The sequence below is a fragment of the Psammomys obesus genome, unplaced genomic scaffold (genome assembly GCF_907164565.1).
Source record: "Psammomys obesus unplaced genomic scaffold, mPsaObe1.curated_primary_1811, whole genome shotgun sequence".
In the NCBI taxonomy this organism is placed as follows: Eukaryota; Metazoa; Chordata; class Mammalia; order Rodentia; family Muridae; genus Psammomys; species Psammomys obesus.
Genome location: NW_026595981.1, coordinates 12,579,101 through 12,600,210, shown reverse-complemented (window position 1 = coordinate 12,600,210; position 21,110 = coordinate 12,579,101). Strand labels below are relative to the sequence as shown.

Genomic DNA, 21,110 nt, shown 5'->3' with positions numbered 1-21,110 from the left:
TCCTTCCTTCCTTCCTTCCTTCCTTCCTTCCTTCCTTCCTTCCTGATAGGTCCTCTCTGTGCAGCCCTGGAGTGAGTTCTGTCCTGGAACTCACTCTGTAGACCAGGCTGGCCTCAAACTCAGGGACGACCTGCCTCTGCTGGGGTTAAGGATGTGCCCCACTGCCGCTCAGCTCTGCCTTGTGTTTTTGAGGCCTGGAGTTCTGGAGATCCAATTCAGGTCCTCATGCTTGCGTGGCAAGCTGAGTCATTTCCCCAGGTCTTAAACTCCATGCTCCTGACCGCCAAGGAGCTCTTGGCGCCCCCTGCTGGAATGCTGGCATTGCTAGCCACTCAAATTGCCACACTGTAACTTTCTATTCCCCACAAACAGCAGCTCCCCACAGGCCATTTCAGAAATATTATCCTGATACTGGCTTTTGCAGTCTCCTCTAGTCCCTTCCCCAGCCAACAGCAGATCTGGAAATGTCCCGCCTGCTTTGAACTCCACTTAGAACTAAGTGACCCTGAACAGCCGATGCCTGGCTGGATTCATACCACAGGGTACTTCACAAAGGCACTGTGAGGTCTTGAGAGATACAGAACAGTGCATAGTGATGATAAAACGTGGTATTGTTTTCCTTTGTTGGTTGGAATACAATGTTTGTAAAGTATAGTTTAATGGATGCCACAGGTTGCTGTTTCTTCAAGTCTGGCAAAGGCCTGGCTTTACCACCACAGCAGTGTTAACACTGAGTCTTGCCCTGGCGTGTAGGATTCTGACAACTTGGGAATCAGCGTGGCCCACCTGGGAAAGTTCTGAGGTGAAAGTTTTAAAACAGCTTTGTTGAATTTAACTTACCATCAAGTCCAGCTAAACACATTATATAATTAAACAGCCAGGACCACAACCGAGCCACACTTGAGCTTTGCCAAAAGGCTGAGAAGCAATGAGCATGACCTAACGTTTAAACACTTTCATGCCCTTAAGAAGCTCTGTAGTGAAGGTCACTCCCCAGCCCCACAGTAGCCCTGGTAACCACTCATCTGTTTTCCATTTGGATCCTTCATAGACATAGGATCATTCCAGGGTGAAGTCCTTTCCTGATGGGAATTTTTATCTATGTTCACCATTTGTTGTTTCCTCATTTTGCCATTTTTATTCTTCAAACCTGATTTTTAAAAATGTTCTGAGAAGTGTGCCTATAAAATGTATATGAACCCAGGGACAATATTAAATGACAGATCTGTGGGGCTCGGAGTTAGGAGTTGGTAAAGTGCTTGGCTTGAAGGCATAAGGATCGGAGCTCATTCCCCATAAACCGCTTTAAAACAAACAAACAAACAAACAAAAAGAAAACAGGCTTGGGTGGCATACTTTTGTAATCCTAGGGCATGAGAGGCAGAGATAGCACATGCCTGGGGATTCTGTGGCCGGCCAGCCTAGGTTACTTGATGAGTTCCAGGACAGGTTAAAAAAAAAAAAAAAAAAAGTAGACAGCATCTGACAAATGCCACCTTTGACCTCCATATGCAGGCACAATATGTAAACACGTACACAAATCTGTGTCTGTGGGCTTTTTATATCAGGACACACTCCTCAGTCCAATACACACAGAACAGGACTGTCTACATACAGTCTGGAGAGGGCGGTGGTCTGCTGTAACCCGCAGGGTCCTCTGGTTCCGTCCAGTACCGGCCACAGACTATACTCTGGAGGCTCTGTGGGGAACAGCAGACGCTCATGGGAGGCTGACAGAGCTGCTTCCTGGCCCCCTGCAGGATACAATGCCTGGAGACGCTTCTGTGGCCTTTCCCAGCCCCGCAACTTGGCCCAGCTTAGCCGGGTGCTGAAGAATCAGGATTTGGCAAGGAAGTTTCTGAGGCTGTATGGGACACCCAACAACATCGACATCTGGATTGGGGCCATCGCCGAGCCTCTCCTGCCGGGGGCCCGCGTGGGGCCTCTTCTGGCTTGTCTTTTTGAGAACCAGTTCAGAAGAGCCAGAGATGGAGACAGGTAAGTGACCCTCCCCAGCCTAAAATAAACCAGCACCCAAAGGAGAGGAGAAAGACACAGGGTTGAGTGGATGGACGACAAAGAAAGCTCCTTTTAAAGCTTAATTTCTTCCAAGATCACAGGACCTGGGACCAGGAGGAAATCTGTGTCTGTGGGCTTTTTACATCAGAACACATTCCTCGGTCCAATACACACAACACACAGGCCTGTCCACCTACAGTCTAGAGAGGGGTGGTGATCTGCTGTTACCTGTAGGGGTCCTCTGGTTACGACCACCCATCCCATGGAAAGTGGGTTGGAGGAAAAGAAATGCTGACCTCGGCAAGACTGACACAGCCTAGGCTGGCCAGATCAGCGACTAGCCAGCCTCACTCTTCTGAGCTAGCAGAAGACATGGGCAGAAAGAACTAAAACTGGTTTTTCCTCTAGTGAGCTTGCGGCTTAAGACCTGACTATTCAGATGTGACATATGCTTGAGTTCAGACCCATCCCTGGCCACCTAGATAGTTGTATGCTTACTTCTGGGCAGTTCACTTGCGAAATGGATACAGCAGAATGTCTGTCTGAAGAGCCAGGCATGCGAGAGGCGCTCACTGTGCGATAACTCTCCAAATCCCTCTTGACCTACAGATTCTGGTGGGAGAAACGGGGTGTTTTCACCAAAAGACAACGCAAAGCCCTGAGACAGGTTTCTTTATCTCGGATTGTATGCGACAACACGGGCATCACCACGGTTTCGAGGGACATCTTCAGAGCTAACATCTACCCACGGGGTTTTGTGAGCTGCAGCAGCATTCCCAAGTTGAACCTGTCGGCCTGGCGAGGCAAATGAGGCAGGTAAGGGGAGATCTTACAGTGGCATCCCTCCCTGGAAGAGGACATCCCATCTGCTAAGCAAGGACAGAAGAATTTGTCAGTAGGAGCGTGGTACCTTTTCTAGTGGCTTCCAAAATTGGTAGCTTTTGGGCTGATAGTCAGTTTTGGGGTCTAGGACTTGGTGGGGTAAGAGGGACAATTAGACAGGTTTAACTGCCCTCACTTTTGTCACTAATGTCCTAGCTTTTGGGATATCTAACAGATTTCTCATTTGCTTATTTCTGCTATTCCCACAGGATTCCATGCCTTGGAGACGAGGGTGGGGAAAGAGTTCATGAGGCTGACTTCTCCCTGCAAACCACCATTTCCTGCTGGAGCTTTTGCTGCTTACAGCTCAGAGCTGCCTCTGTTGGTTATGAGTGCTAAGGGTGCTATGGCAACGAGCCCACTTACCTTGGGAACCTCTTAGACGTTAGGTTATGAATCAGCACCAGGTCTAAGAGCCTGTGAGCTAAGCAATGAGGCTCTGAGATCCTAGTAAGAGGCTGTGGGAGGGTTTCCAGCACTTCCTCCTGTGCCTGCCCCATAGTGTGATGGGAAGAGCACACAGTTCTGGCTCTTAGCCATCCCACAGTCTTCCTCTGGAAGGACAGCATTTTCTGCTTCTTCTACCAATAAAACAATGCTGAGGGCATGGCCTGCTGTCTCTTTGTTGGGCTGAAGGGAGTGTGGCCCCCATTCCAAGCTTTGTCCCACATATTAAAGATGAGGGCTGCTAAAATGTGGCCTGGACTCGCCACAGTGTCTCTTCAGGAGTTTTAATTAAGGGAAACTGTGAAAAAGAAAAAGGCGGAGTTTGGGCTTCCACAGTAGAAAGAATGACAGTTCACAGAAGATCAGTCAATACAAATACTTTTTATATGAGAAACAAAGAAATGAATACAAGACCCCACCCAGCTAGCAGGAAGGGCTGGGAACTACCTCAGGCCATGTTCTAAACTCAGCCAGCCCTACTGTAGGGGGACAGAGACTTCCCAGGAAGTTGAGGCCTCTTACCCTCCCCTTCTCTAGGAAGAAGGGAGAGACTGAGCTCTCTCATGTAGTTTCCTCCTTGGAAGATGACAAACTCCTTTGTTGTTGTTTTGCTTTTGTTTTTTGAGATAGGGTCTCCCTACGTAGCTCTGGTTGTCCCAGAACTCACTATGTAGACAAGGCTGGCCTCGAGCTCATAGAGATCTGCCTCTGCCTCTTGAGTATTGGGATTAAAGGTGTACGCCACTACTCCTGGATGCCAAACTCCATTTTGTAGTTTTCTACAGCTCTCTGCCGCTGAGCCTCCATGACAAACCAGAAAAGACACTGTGGAGGACAGGCTAAGGCTGGCTTCACCCCAAACGAGTTTCAGACTACAGAGCCTTGTTATGATGCCCATGTTTGATAGCCAAAACATGAAGAGGGGGTCACACGGGGTCTCAGAGCCTCTGGCTTTCCTTCCACATGGAAGAAAGACGGTCCTGCCGAAGGCTTCGCAGAGGAGCCAGCTGGAAATTTCTAGACGGTCCAGTTTGGTAGACCAATGTGGTCTCTAATAAGCAAGGCGAGGCGAGAGAGCGCTGGGTGCAGGCATCTTTCACCTTGTCCTCTTGCCTCACAGGCCAGGGATGCAGAGGGCTAGGCCAGCGTTCCTGAGGGGCTCACAAGGTCCTGGGGGAGGCTCTCCCGGGCCTCCTGCATGCGGCGCCGGGCTCGACGGAAGGCCTCTGTAAGGGAGGGAAACATGGCCGTGGAGTCAGCTGCCGAGGTGTGGACAGGGAAGTGGCCCAGGGTGTCCACGTCGGGGAACGGGGAGCCCACCTAGCACACTGTGCGTGGAACTCTGCTGGCTGAACCCTTCCAGGTGGTCCAGCACACTCCGCATCTGCTTCCGGAGGGAGCTTGACTCCATGAACGCCCTGCAGGGAAGCACCGCACACGGTGGAGGCTGCTCGCCAGCCTCCCGCACCCCCCCCTCCCCTGGACAGGGCGCTCGGGGCAGGGCCTGGGGCCACTCACCTGGACTGCTGGAGGCAGTGGAAGCGGAAGGTGACTGTGCCTGTGGTCTCAGTGTGGAAGCCAAAGCGGCTCAGGCGCTCCCCCTGCACAGACAGCAGAGACACAATCAGTTTGTGCAGACTCTAGACCAGGGCCGTTGCTGCTGTTCGGACTCCTGTTCTTGGGAAGTGTTAGGATTACTGAGGAATCTTCATTCTGCCATTCAGACCCCAGCACCACAAGGGTGATGCCAGGCTCCCCTCTTGTAACTCAGGAAACATTCCATCCTCATTTGAGGATGAGCAGGCTTATATGCTTCTTGTTTATTCCAATTACCAAGGACTTCAGTGATGGAAAGGGGATGAAGAAATCCCTAAACTACTTCCCAAGGACCTCCTCGTATAGATAGTTGGACCTGTAAAATATGGGCAGGATAAGCCATGGGAAGGAAGGGGCTCTATAACATGAGCTCAATGAGCAGTGAGGAGAAGGGCCTCAAACAGGAATTATAAACACTCAGCCTGAAGTCTCCCCAGAGACAAGTCACCTTGAAGGTTCCTGGTATCCTCACGTAGGAGGAGTCCTCCAGCTCCAGGGAACCACCAATGAAGAACCTCCTTAGTTCTGCCACAAGGCCCAGCTCCATGGGCCTCCACGTGGAGATGGTCAGAGTGTGTGATCCTGTGTAAGGAAGAGGGCCAAGGGGCCAGGTTCCATCCCTGACGTCCCAGCAATGACCTGGGTTGGCAGAGGTTAGCATGGGGGATGACAGTGCCTGACCGGAAGACAGTGGGACAGAAATTCTCATCTCAGTTCCAAGGATCACTGTGTGTCCCTCCTCCTTTGACCTAGTGAAACGCAGAAGCAAGCACAACACTGCCTTGCAGGGGGGCTGGGGCGTTAAAAGAGGCTTAGTGCAGTGTCTGGCACACAGCCACAGGCCTGCACTCCTACTTAAGAGGGATCGTCAACTCATTCAGAGCCCTAAGGCCGAGAGCTCACTGATGGTTCAGCTTCTCGGTCAGGGCTGTGGTCTACCTGGCAGCCCGCCAGGCTGCTGGATTGCAGCTTCACAGTGTCTCTCACAGGAGGTGAGGGATTCCTCAAAGCCGCCAGTGAGCTTTCAGGTCAGAGCCCGGCCCTCCCTCCCGTTCCTAACCATCTCTACGTCCCATCAGGAGCGTTGGAGTCTTTTGGAAGTACTAGCCTTGTTGCAAGGACCAAGGACACTGGGAAGGGCAGGGCCAGGAGGTCACCTGGGGTGGCAGGCAGCACCACAGCCCCGTAGCCTTCCACACGATACCTCTGCCAGAAGTCCAGTGAGAGGACCTTACAGTAGAGCACGGGCCACTCTGGGAGGGCGTCTGGAAGGTAAGCGGGGTGGCACTCAGGTCACAGAGACCTCTGCTAAGAGAGGGCCCTGCGTGAGGACTAGTGAGGCCGAGGGCCACGGCTACTCACCGGCCGATTCATCCTCATGGAGAAAGAAGGCTTCGAATGTGAACGGATAGGAGAAATAGGCCACCTTGTCCTAAAAGAAGAGTGTCATTTTCAACTCAGGGTCACAGGGTGGACAAAGCCTTGCTTGGAATTGGTTCTCTTTGTGTCTAATGCCAAGGTCACCTTCACAGTGGAAAGAAAAACTGTCAGCTTGGTAGGAAGCCAATGGGCAAGGGGCAGCCAGATATGAGCTGCTGTCAAGAGATCAGGAATGACTCTGGCCCAGGCAGCCCCACCCAGGACCCCTCCACAGAGCACACAGGTGGTTGGGCCTGATGAAGCTTCAAATGCCAGCTTTCAAATACCCTCTGATCCTCCATACCATTCCCAGGGATTTGGTGGCACAGGTCTGGGTTACTCCTGAGAGTTGCAGGAATGACGGGCTTGACCAGTCTGAAAAAGCCAAAGACCAGACACACTAAGCTCACTAGAGAGGCCAGAAAGTCACTGAAAAAAGGACGAAGTTCTATCCATCCATTCATGCATTCATTCATTCACTCAGTCACTCAACGTGTCATTCATCTATCATTTACTGGGTCTGCTGTATGCTGATATGTTCTGAGGATATGTTAGTGAGGAGATTGTCCCTCCCGGAGCTAACAGTCTAGTGTGTCTATGGGCAGGGCAACGGGCATAGACGGGATGTAAGCTACTGGATGGATGCAATTGCCTAGTGAGTCTAGAGGTGGAGAGCAACACAGCTCAGGCTTAGCTTCAGATGGGGACCAGAAGAGAGAGGAAGGATCCACCGAAGAGCCAGGGAGCCCTGAGTGAGGAGGAGGAGGAGGGGCTATGGCGCCAGCAGCCAAGAGAAATGCCTCATGAAGAAAAGTGCGCTGTGTCAAGGGCTGCAGAGGGGTCAGTGTGGTGGGAGGACGGAGCCACCGTTGGAAGTGGCAATGCAGAGGTGACCTGTGACCTTGAACAGTTTCAGTGGGAGTGGCCGGGATGCCTCTAGGACTGTGGGAATAGCTGTGAAAAAAGAAATGCAAGAAAATTCCTTACTAGTCGGTGGCAGCTCCACAAAGAAGTGGATGTAGAGGTTGTCGTACTCGAAGCCTTGAGCTGAAACTGAAGAGAGAGAACGGGGTATAAGTTTAGCTTGCTCGCTCCTTCCTCTTACCACTCAGTCTGGCCTTGAAAGGCCCACAAGCTCGGCAGCAAGCATTAGGAGTGCCCAGCACCCTGTTTCCTTTCTGGAGTCTTTTCTAGACTCATCATCCAGTTTCCCAACAACCATGTTCAGCCCAAACTAAGCCACGGTGAGTAGCTTGCTCACACACAGCTCCGTCAGACTCTTGCCTGGCTCCAAGACAAGACACTTACCTACCTCTCCATTTACAAAGAGCCGGAGGACGCCTGGGTCGGTCTGCAGTGGAGAGAAATGGGAGGGTGTTAGGTTTAGAGGGAATCAATGTTGTGGCCTGACTTCTGTCTCCAAATCTACAGAAGATCTTACACTGCATATCCAGCCTTGACCAGTTTCTCCCTACAAAACAGTTCTCTCTCCTGTTTCTAAGACTCAGAGATCAACAGCACAGCACTCAGCTGGCAGGGAGGGTAGCAAACGCTAGAATTCTTGAGGCAGCCAAGTTTTCTTTTTTAATCATTTGTGTTATCTGTTCTTACTTGTTTACATGAGAATCTGCTGCCTATGCAATGTAAAAGCAATACAAGTTAAGTTTCCAGAGACAGAGAGAGGCCAGTGAGTAGTGGTTCTATCCTTGTTTGCAGAGTTAGAAAATGAACCACTGGTGGTGAAGACACAGAAAGGACCCTCGAGTAACTGACCTCAACTGCTTTGGTTTCATTTTCTAAAACCCAAAACATTTGCTCATCAGAAATGACATCTCTTTCCCTGCCGAGGGTGCTTTGGGACAACAGCTACATGAATGATGAGGAAGCCAGTTTTGATCTTGATATTGTTTTTTAAATTAATTATAAATCAATATATGAATGCATTAACCCTGATAACCCCCCCCCCCAATCCACCTAAACATGGAGAACAGTAAGTCAAAATGCCTAACACATTCTTCTCACTACCCAATACCCAACTGCCCTTTCAGACCTCAGTCTATGCATGCAAAGGTCTACATCAACCTCCTGGGTCCTGGGGTGCATCTTGGACTCTTTAAGAGAGGCAGACGAGCTCATTTACAGTCAGACACTCTGCCTAACAGCTCTGCAGGAAGCGGAGCTACCCACCATCTCAAAGTCTGTGCCCACGAGGCTGCTGAGGTACTCCTTGTGGCGGCCATAAAGCTGAGGAAACAAAGAAAACCAATCCTCAAAATGCAGCTCAAGGCAGACCGGGGTTTAGTTCTGAATGGGGGAAAGTCAGAGCAGGACAGGCATGCCAGAGAGTGACATTTTAAGAAGATGGTTGGTAGTTTGTGCCTGCAGTCCCAGCATTGATTGCCGAGACAGGAGGATTGCTGTCAACTCAAGGCGAGCTGGGCTGCATAGGGAGTTCCTGGCTAGTCTGAGCTAGAGTGATACAGCCTTAACACACACATATCCCTGCCAATAAATAACTAAAATAAAGTGATACACGGAGGCTCAGGATTTGGCCAATCTGGGAATGTATCTGGCCCTAAAGTTCACAAGCTCTATTGCTTGGGTCCTTAACGTAGGGTTCAAGTGGCTATCATGCTCATCTCACAGGGTGAAATGCCTGTAATATGCCTGGTGCAGAGCACGATCACTATTCAGGGAAGTGGCCAGTTACTACGCCCTGGTGTGCTCAGAGCTGCCAGTTATCAGCTGTCTTCTGGATGGTGGTGGATGCCCTCTTCTTCAGCAGCCACACAGGCACAGTCTCAGCTCCCGGCACATGGCCTCCTTCCTCCCGGATGGGAAATACATTAGTGCTTACATCCTTGAACACGCGCTGTTCCCGCTCTTCCTCCTCCGGTTGTGCAAGGGAGGACACGTTGTCAATTGTGTATTTCCAAGCAGAAGTGTGTTCCTGCTTCTCTCCCTCGGTCTCGATTCTGGGAGTTCAAAGCCACAAAGAGGATCATTTCTGTTGGTCAGAGGTGTGGCTGCTGCCCCCCCCCCCCGACCCAACTACACTGGTGACACAGCTCACTGGAGGAGACATCATAAAGATGACCGAGACGAGGAAATTGTGGCAAAGCAGAAAGGGTACCGGACTAAACCCACAGGATCTGGGCCCATTTCTACCTTAAAGACATCGGAAACCCTGACACTCAGTTCTCTCACCTGAAAGAGGGTCAGGTTGGGGGTGTGTTTGGTGTCCTCTCAGACAAAGATGAGGATGAAGGTTGGCTCTGGCCTGGCAGAGTCCACCTCCCCTGCCCTAGCCAGTACTCTGTACTGTACTCTGTACCCTGTACTGTGCAAGGCACGGATCCTTCTCACCTAACCACACAGCTATGTGATTCCTTTTGTTGCACATTTTCTGGGCTGTTTCCTAAAGCCCTATGACCTAGAACATATACAAACCAGTGCCTGGGAATCCAAAGCTTAGGAGCAAAGCCAAGGGCTTCTGGGAATCTGCTCAGCTACAGGCAAGCAGGGCAAGGAGGGAAGCCTCTGTCACCTTCCCCTTCCCACCTGTAGGGCCCTTTGAGGCCAGTGAAGTCAGGCTTTACGGTGATCGCGCCATTGCTGTCCACCTTCAGAACGCAGAGGACATGCTCATATGTCTTGTAGCCGAGCCTAGGAGGCAGGAGGTCAACATCAAGGTTCAGGGTCGCCAGGGAAAGGAAGAGGTCGTCAACCACTTCAGGGACAGGACAGAGGGACGGTGAGAACCTTGGTAACACACTTTCCTTCTGAGTAAAGAAAAAAAAAGCCCCAGACAGCTGGAAAGGAAGCTGCTGCCCGGTGGCTGGAGGATGAGAGCTGGCAGGGTGGAGTGTCACTCACTTCCCATAGGGTCCCAGGTCTGCCATGATGTACATTGTCTGAAGAGGAGTGTTAATAGCGTGGCTGTTCCTGATGAAGTCTTCTGAGGGCTCCCACGTGATGATACGAGACCTGAGTTTGCTGCCCTCCCTGGGTAGGGACCACAGGAGAGGGTCACTTCCCTGACACCCCACACAGAGTCTGAAAAAGATCGTAAGGGAACCCCCCTCCCCACTGGGTCTCCAACTGGACAGGAAGTGTTAGTAGAAGTTCTGGGAACGTTAAATTAGCATGAGAGACCACACAGACCCCCTGATGCCTGCTTGCACTCACATCCCTCGTCTGTCCTGGCGGCGCCGCCTGACATTGGCCATCCGCTCAACCAAAAATGATGGCACCTCGCTGGCTGCAGTAGTTATTTTCTGACAGTACTGGGAAAAGAGAACAGTAGAGTATGAATGCCGTGTGGTCAGGGCTACATAGGGAGAAACGCCTGGATGAAAACCTTTCTTTGACCCCCTCCACCAGAGTGCAAATCCAACAGATAGAACCTCATGGTTGCCTCTGCTGGGGGAGGGGAAGAGATGGCACAATCCAAGGAAGCCGCCAACCATGCCTTGGTTTTCCTCAAGAGTCTAGAAAGGAGTTGTTTGTGCTAATAGTAACACCAGAATTCTCTGAACACATGCCAACAAAACGTTGGGTAAGTTTGCCTGGTAAATATGGATGCTAGGTGGTCAAGAATGCCAAATAGTATACTAGGTTTTTTAAGGAAGTTCTCACTTGGGTAAGCTAGCACCAACTGTATTTTTAGTTGCTTTCCCCAAACAGTCTAAAATTTATATGAAATTTATACGCCGCCAGCTCACAGCTCTCCTGAAGAAAGCAGTCCAATCTTTCAAAAGACACCCACTACCACCTGCTCTCGGCTGCACTCATGGATAAAAAAAATCAGAAAATATGGTTCTACCTTCAAGGAATTTACTGTCTTTCTGAGAAGACGTGTAACGAGGGAAGAGAATGTAAAACAAGCCCAGAAGGGCACATGTATGCAGACAAGGACACAGACATGCCCGTGGCCTAAACAAATTCCTCTTCTCATCTACAAACTCTCGCTGTCTGAATTTTATCTGGTCAGTTCATACACTATCAGGCCCCACAGGCAGAACGTAATAGCCACACCTCCTGCAGACTCTGCCCACTCCAGCCTGGCTGTCGGCAGCTCACAGCAGCTTCGAGAACCACCCTGTGTCTCCCTTTACTGGGTTACTCGCTTACCACACAGGGCCAGTGAGTCTAGAAAGCCAGGGGAGACAAGGAAGAAAACGAAGGTACTTCAGGAGGAACAATACCTCTTCCAAGTCGGTGTATCTGTCTGAGTCGGTGTAGGTGAAGATTCGCCGGTTTTTCCTGCCGCCGGAATTCTCCAGCTTCAGGACCTCTTGGCGGTACTGATGGTCCAATGGACTCTGACACGCGGATTCGTTCTGGTACAGGTCAACTTCAAACTGAGGTCACCACAAAGAAACAGACTGGCTGGGACCTCCTCAACCTTTGATTCCTACAGCTATTGAAACAAATCACTTCCAGAGCTAGCTGGCATGTTCTCATGACCAACCATCACTTTGTTTAACTAATGAAGGGCAGGGGATCTGAAGATGTCAGATCTATCCCAAACATGCTGCTAGAGATGCCATGGAGCTCAGAGACGGGGACTGCCTCACTGAGCAGCGGCAGCCGTTATGTTATATATGGGGGGGGGGGGAGTATAATCTACCACAGCCCTTTCTGGAAATCAGTTTGACATATGAGTCACCAGCCAGGTGGGAGTTGGGTGGGTGGAGGACAAGTTAATGCTGGCTTACCTGGCTAAAGAGCTTCTCCTGCCACCCAATCACGACCTCTTCCTCCTCTTCTTCATCAGGGCGGTGCCCACCTCCAAACACAACAGAATGAGTCAGGCCTAACAATACTTCTTCCTCGGTGGCCGATTATAACTGGTGTCCCTATTCTGGTTTTATTATTTCCGCTATTGTTTGGGACGGTGTCTCACTCTGCAACTCACTCTGGCCTCAAATTCCAGCTCCTCCTGCTTCAGCCAGAAAAACGCTGACATTACAGGTGAACACCACCAGGCCTGACGGCAAACCCACTGGGGTTCAGTGATTCATGAAGGACTGGTCTAGACAAGGAATGGAGGTGGCAGATGCAAAATCAGGACCCGAGGCATCTTAATCATTATTCTAATTTGAATAAAAAGGCAGGCTGGCCTTTCAGGAGATACTGCATCCAATCCAGTAGTAGGAGCTGAAATTTAGTTAGAGGCTGGAGGGCCGGCCCTTCCACAATGGAGTCTGCATTCACTAGCTAAGGACCCTGTGTTTTTCTTTCATATCCCTGAACCCACCGACACGATCATCCACTAACACTAACTCAGGAGAAAAAGCATCAGGAGGGGGCAGTGAAGGCAAATAAATGGCTTTTTAAGAAACTATATTTAACACACCCCTAGCTCTGTATGTCTTTCTCCAGATACATACTTTGTGACCCACCCTTTTTGCCTGAGAATATTTCTGAATAGAAAGCAAAATAACAATAGCATGAAAAATTATCGGCCCAACATAAGTATCTTGTCCTTTCTTTTGGCTTTCAAAGGCAAGGGAAATCACACTTTATGCAAACTCCTGTTCTAAAATTGTTTTAAGTGCATACGTTTGGAGTTTGGAACATATTTCTCTTAGATGTCCCATCCCCACCCCTCACCCCACCAAAGTCACAATTTGGGTAAGATGTCTCAAGCCCCAGGACTCATGGGATGAAAACAGATAACTGACTCCAAAGGTTGATTTCGGAGTTTCACTACTGCACTGTGGCATGGGCATGCACACACACACAGGTAAATAAAAATGCTAAACTAAATAAGTAAATAAAAATTGCCCAGGTCCAAACGCCCCCACATTCTCCAGCTGTGTGACACTGGGCAACAAGTTCAAGCTGTCCGAGCCTTCCTTTCCTCCTCTGTACCTCTACTGCCCCGGACCCTTTCCTCAGTTCTCAAGGGGAATGCATCATTATCACCACAAACACCCACTAGCCGTTTGAGGAGGCCTAAAAGTGGCCAAGTCTATGAGGTCCTTTCCCATCTGGGCAGCAGGCTGGTAATGAAGGAAGTTGCTTGATGTGATTCTTTGCAGATGAACTCTGTCAAGAAAAGAGAAGGCTCAAATACGCGTGTCAAAGACACACAACAAGGAGAAAAACACAGCAAGGATGGGGGGAAAGAAATCAGAGGCGCGGAGATGCCGAGGAGGCTGCAAGCAGAGCGTGGGGAGGAGGTGGGTGAGGGACACAAGGGCCTGAGGGGTTTGAAAGTGACAGGAACTTGAAGGGACTTGGGCAGGGCTGAGTCTGGAAGGTGTGTCCGGAAAGCTTTCAGTGGGAAAAGATCCTGATAGCGAGAGGCGCGGAGACTGCAGAGGAAGTAGTTGGGATTGCAAGCGGAAGCGGGGACCTCCGAGCATCCCAAAGCTTAGGGTGGAATAAAGTTAGGGGGGGACCTTGGAGCATAAAGGTAGGGGACGCCGGAGCTGGGGTGGTGTGACTACCGGAGGCGCAGGTTGCGCACGGGGTCCCGGGAGCGATACACAGCCTCGCCCGTGTCAGTGCTCCAGACCGCTTCCGCCATGACAGCTGCTTCGCGCCGCGACCGCGCCGGAAAGCGCGGTGCCCTGTTCCCCTGGCAACGGAGACGCTGGCTTCCCAGGCGCTGCAGGCTCTGCGCACATCTCTCCGTGCCCGCGGGAGCCGGTCCCTAACCTGGCAGGGCGACCCCTCAGCGCTCTAGGGTGCTGTCACATGAGGTCTGCATCTTGGCTCGTTCTTATGTGAATAAAGCTCACCCACACCCAAGGGGAGAGTCGACGCCTTACACAAACGAGGAAACCGCCGTCAGCTACTTTATTTAGGTGCAAAAATGGTGATGGCGGCCAGAACCAGGTGACCTGAGACCTTGCTTTCTAATTAAACACTGCCTTCCACTAAACATTTGGAAACATTTGGTCTAGGGGGGCTGAAGAAATGGCGTAGTGGTTAAGAGGTTAGTGACTGCTGTTTCGGAGGAACTGGTTTCAGTTCCCAGCCGCCCACACGGCCGTTCATCTGTCTGTAACTCCAGTTCCAGAGGGTCAGACTGTTAGGATATATTTTAAAATGCCACATACAACAGATCTGATAGGAAAGAGACTTATTGGATGGAGGTGGAAAGAGAGGGAGAGGAGAGAGAGAAGAGAGAGAAGAAAGAGGGAGAGGAGAGAGAAAAACTCTGGCCTAAACAGTTGGTGGATATGACTGGAAGGACATACAAAGACAAGAAAACATATTATTGGAAGAAAAAAACCAAAAAACAAAACTGTGAAGCCTTTTTGTTGGTATGCACTGAGCCAGAGAAAGAAAAAACAAGGAAGCCAGCAGTAAAAACAAGGAAACCAGCAGTAAGGAGGGAAAGGGTGTCTTTTTATGAACTGGCTCTTCCCCTGGGCATGTTGGTTCTGGATTATCAGCCAGTTTAGATTCCACATCAGCCCCTGAAAAACCACCTAAGTTACATTCAGAAGTCATGGTTCACTGGAGTATCAAAGGAAAGATGGTATAAATTTAATTCCGGCAGTTTGGCAATATCAACATCAGATCTTTGACAGCTGCTACTCCTGCTGAATAAGTAATTGTTTCTGGGACGGAGGAATTTCATGGCCGTCTGATTATAGGGCATGGAAGTCCTAGACACCTTAGCTGCTCGTCGAGTAGGTTGAGAACTCACCACAAACAGCACCTACTTTTTAAGGATTAAATCCAGTTGGATTGTATTGACTGTAACCCTCATAAAAACACTTCTAAGAGGCACTTTATTCCTACTTAAAAGATGAAGTTAGCTAGGGCCAGGAGTTAAGTACGAGGCTTATTAACAAGTGCTAAAGTGTTTACCATTTTAGCCAGATTCCAACCTGGTCTGTCTTTTGAGGCCTCAGACCTTCCACTGACTTTCCGTCTCCTGCTCACCTCCCAAAGAACACACAATTTCCAATGAAGTGATGATTTCAATAGATGAAACCATGGAGACTGACTCGTTAAAAAGAAAGTCACTCTGATTTTTCCTCTTAAAGATGAGAAGAGCCAGGAGTGGTGGTTTGTGTTTGAATTCCCAGCACTGGAGACATAAATGGAAGAATTCCAGGTTTCAGACCTTATTCAAACAAAACAAAAGAAAAACACACAAGAAGAAAACAGTCAACTAAGGGCTGTAGAAAAGGCTCAGTGGATGAAGGCCTTTGCTGCTAAGGCCTGAGTTTGATCCTTGGAACAGGAAAGCTGACTTCCTCACAGAGCTGCCCTTTGACCTCCACCCTTTGGGGCATGTGTGCCTACATACACCATCACCAATAACGATGATAAAATTAACCTTTTTTTTTTTTTTTCATGGAACCTCCTTTGCCATTGGCTGTGTCAAGATTATGCTGAATGTCTCCTTCCCAGCCGCTAGCTGTGAGAAATGCACTGAAGTGGACAATGAATGCATGCTCTGTGAGGAGTGTACAGCCACAGCTGCTGGTACTTTGGGTGAAGAGCAGAAGGGTTATGTGGTCCAAAAGAGTCATGGGAATGAAAAACAAGGTCTTCCCATGAAGGTCTTGACCCATGCAGAGCACGCCTGCTGTTGAGTAAGGAAGGGGTTTTCTTACCATGGACCAAGGAGAACTGGAGAGCAGAAGTTCAATTCTGTTCACAGATATATTGTGGACACCAGTCTGAGTTTTCTTGTCTGGTTGTTGTGGGGGGAAAGAGAGAAGAAAGTTCCTGGATACTACAGTGCCTCAGTGGATAGGGCCCCAAAGATCTTGCAGAATCTGAAAGCTTTCAGTCTTTCGAAAGAAGATGATGTCCATCAACATGTTGCCAGAAAGCCCATAAACAAAGGAGGTAAGGAGCCCAGGACCAAACTGCCCATGATTTAGCATCCCAGGATTCAGCGTCTCAGGATTCAGCATCTTGTTACTCTGAAGAAGCAATGCACTAAGAAAAGCAAAAAGGCAGGACATGGTGGAGCACACATTTAATCCCAGCACTTGGGGAGGCAGAGGCAGGTGGATCTCTGTGAGTTCGAGGCCAGCCTGGTCTACAAAGAGAGTTCAGGATAGCCATGGCTCGAAAACAAAAGAAGTAGAAGAGGAGGAAGAGGAGGAGGAGGCTTTGAAAAAAAAAGGTAGCATTTAAGAACTTTCTTTTAATAGACAACTACTATGTTACATGAGCAATAAATAATAAGGATGAAGCTGCCATCCATAATTTAGTTTTATAACCAAGTCAAACTTACACCAAAATCAAACAGAAGTAATTGTATGCAAATTTATGTGGAGGGTTAGGGCTGTCTGTACAAGTAAACATAATTAACTTTTTTGTACAAATAAACTATTTTTTAAATTTTTCCTTACCCACTGAGTCTTATAAATCTGGCTGTTTATTTATTTATTTATTTACCTTTTGCTTTTTTGAGACAGGGTTTTTCTGTGTAGCCCTGGCTGTCCTGGAACTCGCTCTGTAGGCTCAGAGATCCTCCTGCTTCTGCCTCCTGAGTGCTGGGAGTAAAGTTGTGAGCCACCACTGCCTGGGTAAACCCAGCCTTTAAATCTGAGGTCCTGGACTAGGTGTCAAAGGTTCTCCTCTAGGGTTTTGATTGGGACATTTTTTGAAAAGAGCTCAGAGTTTTTAGCAGAGTCTGGTATTGTACTCTGATATTAAGAACAGCCTGGATTTTATGTATTCTGGACATTAGCTTTTTTTTTCTGGCCATTAACCTTTTAAATGTTACTTCTGTGTTGGGAAAACACTGTAAACAGTCTATCCAATCAGTCCCTTGTATCTGTGGGTTTTCCATCCATAGATCTAACCATTTACAGACTGAAACTGTTCAGGGAAGAAAGAGTTATTACCTGTGCTGAACATGGGTAAACTTTTTTTCTTGTCCTAATTCCCTACAGTGATTCCCATAGCGTTTACACGACATTGGGTGTAGAGATCTAGAGATGATTTAAAGCACCTAGTGCTGTGGGGCTGTAGCTCACTGTGCAGAGCCCTTACCTAGCCCTAGCACATGTGACTCCATGGGTTTGCTCTCCAGCCACACGCAACCAGCTGTGGTAGCACAAATCTGTAACCCCAGGACTTGAGCGGAGGCCGAAGGATCAGGAGTTCAAGGTCATCTGGGCTGCACAGCTACTTCACAGCCAGCTGAGCTGAGGCCCTGTCTCAGACAACAAACAGAATCCCAAACACCAACAAGGTTGTTTTTAAAAAAAGAAGTTCTAGTCTTGGTTTCCAAAATAAAAACGACAAGACCAAGCCAAACCGTTAAAGGTACAGTTGTTGAGTCAAAGGGCCACTTGCAGCTGAATCACTGCATAAAATATACCCGATGTGTGCCCAAGGAAAAGGCCACTAAGAAGGTTGCCATTTAGACACAGGAGAGGCCACTGCTGTCATCGCCAGGGCAAGCATCTTTGATGTGTATATGCCTCACGCGTGCTCTGTGAAGTGCCTTCACTGAGTTGTGCCATTCAACGCAACGTGGTCAGGAATCAATCTCGTGCAGTCCAGAAGGTCTGAACAACCTCATGCTTTTTCAGGCCTGCTGCTGATGACCTGTGACCTCCATGAAAGAAAGAAAGAAAGATGAAAGAAAGAAAGAAAGAAAGAAAGAAAGAAAGAAAGAAAGAAAGAAAGGAAGGAAGGAAGGAAGGAAGGAAGGAAGGAAGGAAGGAAGGAAGGAGGAAGGGAGGGAGGGAAGGAGGGAGGGAGGGAGGGAAAGGAAGAAAGGAAGGAAGGAAGGAAGGAAGGAAGGAAGAAAGAAAGAAAGAAAGAAAGAAAGAAAGAAAGAAAGAAAGAAAGAAAAGAGGGTGTGTGGGGGTTATTTTGTTTCTTAAACTAAAACTTCTCCAAGCAACCGGTCATTTTAGGAGAAACACAGTGAATGTCAACTCTGAGCCATTCTGGTTTGAGACGGAAGTGGAAGGGTTGGTTACACATGATGGTAAAACAGAAGTTTGGCACTTTTGCTCTGTAATCGCAAAAATAAATGGGTAACTTTAGAAGAAAAAGAAAGAAAGAAAGCAAACAGATTAGTGCGTTTGCCTGGGGTTAGCTGGGGGTATGAGGCATATGAGGAAGAAATTATAAAGCACTCAGGACACTTTGAGTTGACGTTTATTTGTTATCTTGACTTTGGTGCTGGGTTTCACTAACGCGCACACATGCTCGTACCTATTAGCACAATCTGTGCTCATTTTAGACACTGCAGCTTAATGTACGTCAATTGTACCTCAGTAAACTGTTTTTGCTTGTGGCTTGTTTTCGTTTTGTTGTTGTTGTTTTAAATATTTTATTTATTTAGTTTGTGTATGAATGCTCTGTCTTCACGTACACCTGCATGCCAGAAGAGGGCTTGTTGGTTCTGAGGCGGGGTTTCTCTGTGTAGCCCTGGCTGTCCTGTAACTCTCTTTGTAGACCAGGCTGGCCCTGAACTCACAGAGATTCACCCGCCTCTGCCTCCCAAGTACTGGAATTAAAGATACGCACCACCAGAGCAGGCAGTAGGAAAGTCTCTGGTCCCCTTCGGCAGTTGATACTTTGTAGCTTACCTGACTCCAGAGAACATAATTTTGGAGAGCAGAAAAAGGGGCTCACTGAGCCGCAGAATGCCGGTGGGGTTCCCTGGACTCACCTTGGTACTCCCAGAGGGCAGGGTTTGTAACAAAGTTACAGCAATCTAATGAGGAACAGCTGAAGTACATTACCTCCCCAAAGAAATATGTGTGTGTGTGGGGGGGGGCAGATAAAAAAGACACAGAGAGAGAATCCAGACAGCAGCAAGAAAGGCTTGAGTCCTTGTGCACGAGGGATCCTCAGAAACGGAGGGCCAGAAAGCAGTGGAGCGACACACTCAATAAAGACATGGAAACAAGCTCACAGAAGATGCTAAGCATCACTAGTCATCAGGAAGTTAAGTATTAAAAAGACAGAGTGGATCTGGACGCGGTAGAATGGAGATGCAGGGTGCTGGGGTGGAGGGTGGCTGCACTCTGTCACTAAATTTGAGCAACTGTCTGCAACAGGAAAGGGCACCTATACACAGGGGTCCTGCGGACTCAGAGGAGTGGGAAAGAAGAGAAAAGGGAAATCCCAGTCCCGGCTTAACAGATACACACCACAGAAAGAAAACTGGGTGGAGAACACGGGGCCTTCAGGCACTTTAGCTCGAAACTGCGGAGTGTGGAAAGCAGGGTGCCAAGGGCGTCAGCGTGCTCAGAAAAGCGATGGACTATAGGAAGCGTTAAGGGAAGCTTAATGCTTGTGAGGCCCCAAGGGAAGCAGTGGGGCTTTGTCGAGCCTTTCGTTCTTGGGGTTCGGGTGGAGGACGCTCTTGCCCTTACGGAGGACCTCTGCCTGCATCTCTTAAAATTACAGATGTTAAGTCTCTGAAGGAGACCACCTGTTAAGGGCAGCAGGAAGAATCGCTGGCAGCTGAGGGGAAAGCAGATTCAACTAGAGAGAATGTGATGGGGACACGGATTGTTTTGGCTGATGTGAAAGTTCACATCCTTCCCATGTACGCTAGGACTGCCATTTGTGATATCATCCTAGGAGATCCTCTGTCAAAGGTTTACCCACAGTATCTGAGCGGCGGCTAGCAGATCAGCCGGTCAGTCCTGCTTCTATCTCTGGACTCAGAAGACTCACCACTTTGCAGGTATTCTCATAAAACCATGAGAAGAACTTCTCGGCCACTTTAAACTCAGGTCCCATCTCAGTTATAAACGGAAAGTTTTCACAGCAGTCACACACAACAATAATTTAAACATGAAAATCTAATACTTTAGTGCTCACACATGAACATAGTTCGCTTTCCTTCTTTAGACAGTGTCTCACTGTGTAGCTGGCCAGGCTGGCCTGGAACTTGCCCTGTAGACCGGGCTGGCCTCCAACTCAACAGAGCTGTGCCCACCTCGGCCTCCCAAGTGTTGAGATTAAAGCATATACTAATTACTACATCCCGGAGTACTCATTTCTCACTTGAAATCACATGGAACAGATTTGCAGTTTAAAGTCCTCTCACATAGAAGCGACTTGCCTAGGAGTCTTAGGTTACAGATTTATAACTAAACGTGCAATTATCCCGTAAATCCTCACAGTTTCACCCCTCTTCATAGTGCACAAACCACTCTGCTTCTCTTTCTCTCTCCCGTCTCTCCACCACAGGCTTGCTCACCCTGCCTGAGCTGGGCCTGTGGCCTCCACTGTCTTCTGCCCCAGCCTGAGCCACGAGTCTTTGGCTCCGATCCCCAGTCCTCTAGAGCAGTTCATGTCCTTACCCACAGAACCACCTCTCCAGCCCCTGGCGGTTTCGCATAGAGTAAAACATTTACATAGCATATGAACTAGCACCACACTCACACTTTCCCTAGAGAGGTGACAATGTCTGGGAATGTGCACAGAACCAGCTGTCATGTCCATCGATGTGTAAGCGCTTAAAGAAATTGTTTGACCTCTGTGGAAGGAACACTAACCCATAATAAAGAGCCAATGCGCAGAACTGCATGGGTGGTCTAAATATCATGATACCAATTTTCTAAAAGGCACCAAAGACTCCATGCCGCACAGTGTCTTTTATATGACATTTTTTGCAAAGGAATATAGAGATGGGAAGCGGGTCAGTGGGGGGGGGGGGGACGGGTTTGGTCACAGAGACATGAAGGGACAGAGCGAGGGGATTTGAGGGATAAGAGGACTGTTTTACAGGGATCTGCAGTAACGGGAAACAAATGATTGCATTTGTTGTCATCTAA

At 48.9% G+C, this 21,110-nt stretch overlaps 2 protein-coding genes and 1 pseudogene across 3 annotated transcripts in view; 2 read left to right on the top strand and 1 right to left on the bottom strand.

The window, feature by feature from the left end:
* Epx (eosinophil peroxidase) overlaps nt 1-2,830 on the top strand; it is a 10,798-nt gene extending 7,968 nt beyond the window's left edge. Inside the window, exons 11-12 of the mRNA XM_055620285.1 lie at nt 1,761-1,998; nt 2,629-2,830. Of these exons, the coding sequence (XP_055476260.1) occupies nt 1,761-1,998; nt 2,629-2,830 (440 nt within the window). The remainder of the gene's footprint in view (nt 1-1,760; nt 1,999-2,628) is intronic.
* Nucleotides 2,831-3,710: 880 nt separating this feature from the next.
* Nucleotides 3,711-13,922, bottom strand: Mks1 (MKS transition zone complex subunit 1). 2 transcript variants are annotated; one of them, XM_055620577.1, is made up of 18 exons: nt 13,824-13,922; nt 13,310-13,419; nt 12,084-12,154; nt 11,571-11,726; nt 10,552-10,649; nt 10,240-10,368; nt 9,925-10,029; nt 9,221-9,338; nt 8,551-8,607; nt 7,672-7,714; nt 7,351-7,416; nt 6,668-6,738; nt 6,307-6,376; nt 6,102-6,209; nt 5,393-5,526; nt 4,867-4,949; nt 4,669-4,766; nt 3,711-4,574 (listed from the first exon to the last, which is right to left on the bottom strand). In XM_055620577.1, exons 1-18 carry the CDS (start codon nt 13,901-13,903, stop codon nt 4,486-4,488), a joined length of 1,686 nt encoding a protein of 561 aa, XP_055476552.1. In that variant the 5' UTR covers nt 13,904-13,922; the 3' UTR covers nt 3,711-4,485. The 2 variants fall into 2 exon arrangements, with proteins under 2 accessions (XP_055476552.1, XP_055476553.1); XM_055620578.1 differs by lacking the exons at nt 3,711-4,574; nt 4,867-4,949; nt 5,393-5,526.
* Nucleotides 13,902-19,955, top strand: LOC129686008 (RNA-binding protein PNO1-like; annotated as a pseudogene).
* The last annotated feature ends 1,155 nt before the right edge of the window (nt 19,956-21,110 follow it).

Excerpts from the sequence above, each read along its gene's own strand:
- Mks1 (XM_055620577.1), bottom strand. The coding sequence starts at position 13,903 with ATGGCGGAAGCGGTCTGGAGCACTGACACGGGCGAGGCTGTGTATCGC. Across the intron at positions 10,030-10,239 it reads GACCTGGGACCCTATGGGAA|GCTCGGCTACAAGACATATG; the intron begins GTGAGTGACACT and ends CCTGCCTCCTAG. Across the intron at positions 6,210-6,306 it reads CCATGAGGATGAATCGGCCG|ACGCCCTCCCAGAGTGGCCC; the intron begins GTGAGTAGCCGT and ends CTTACCTTCCAG.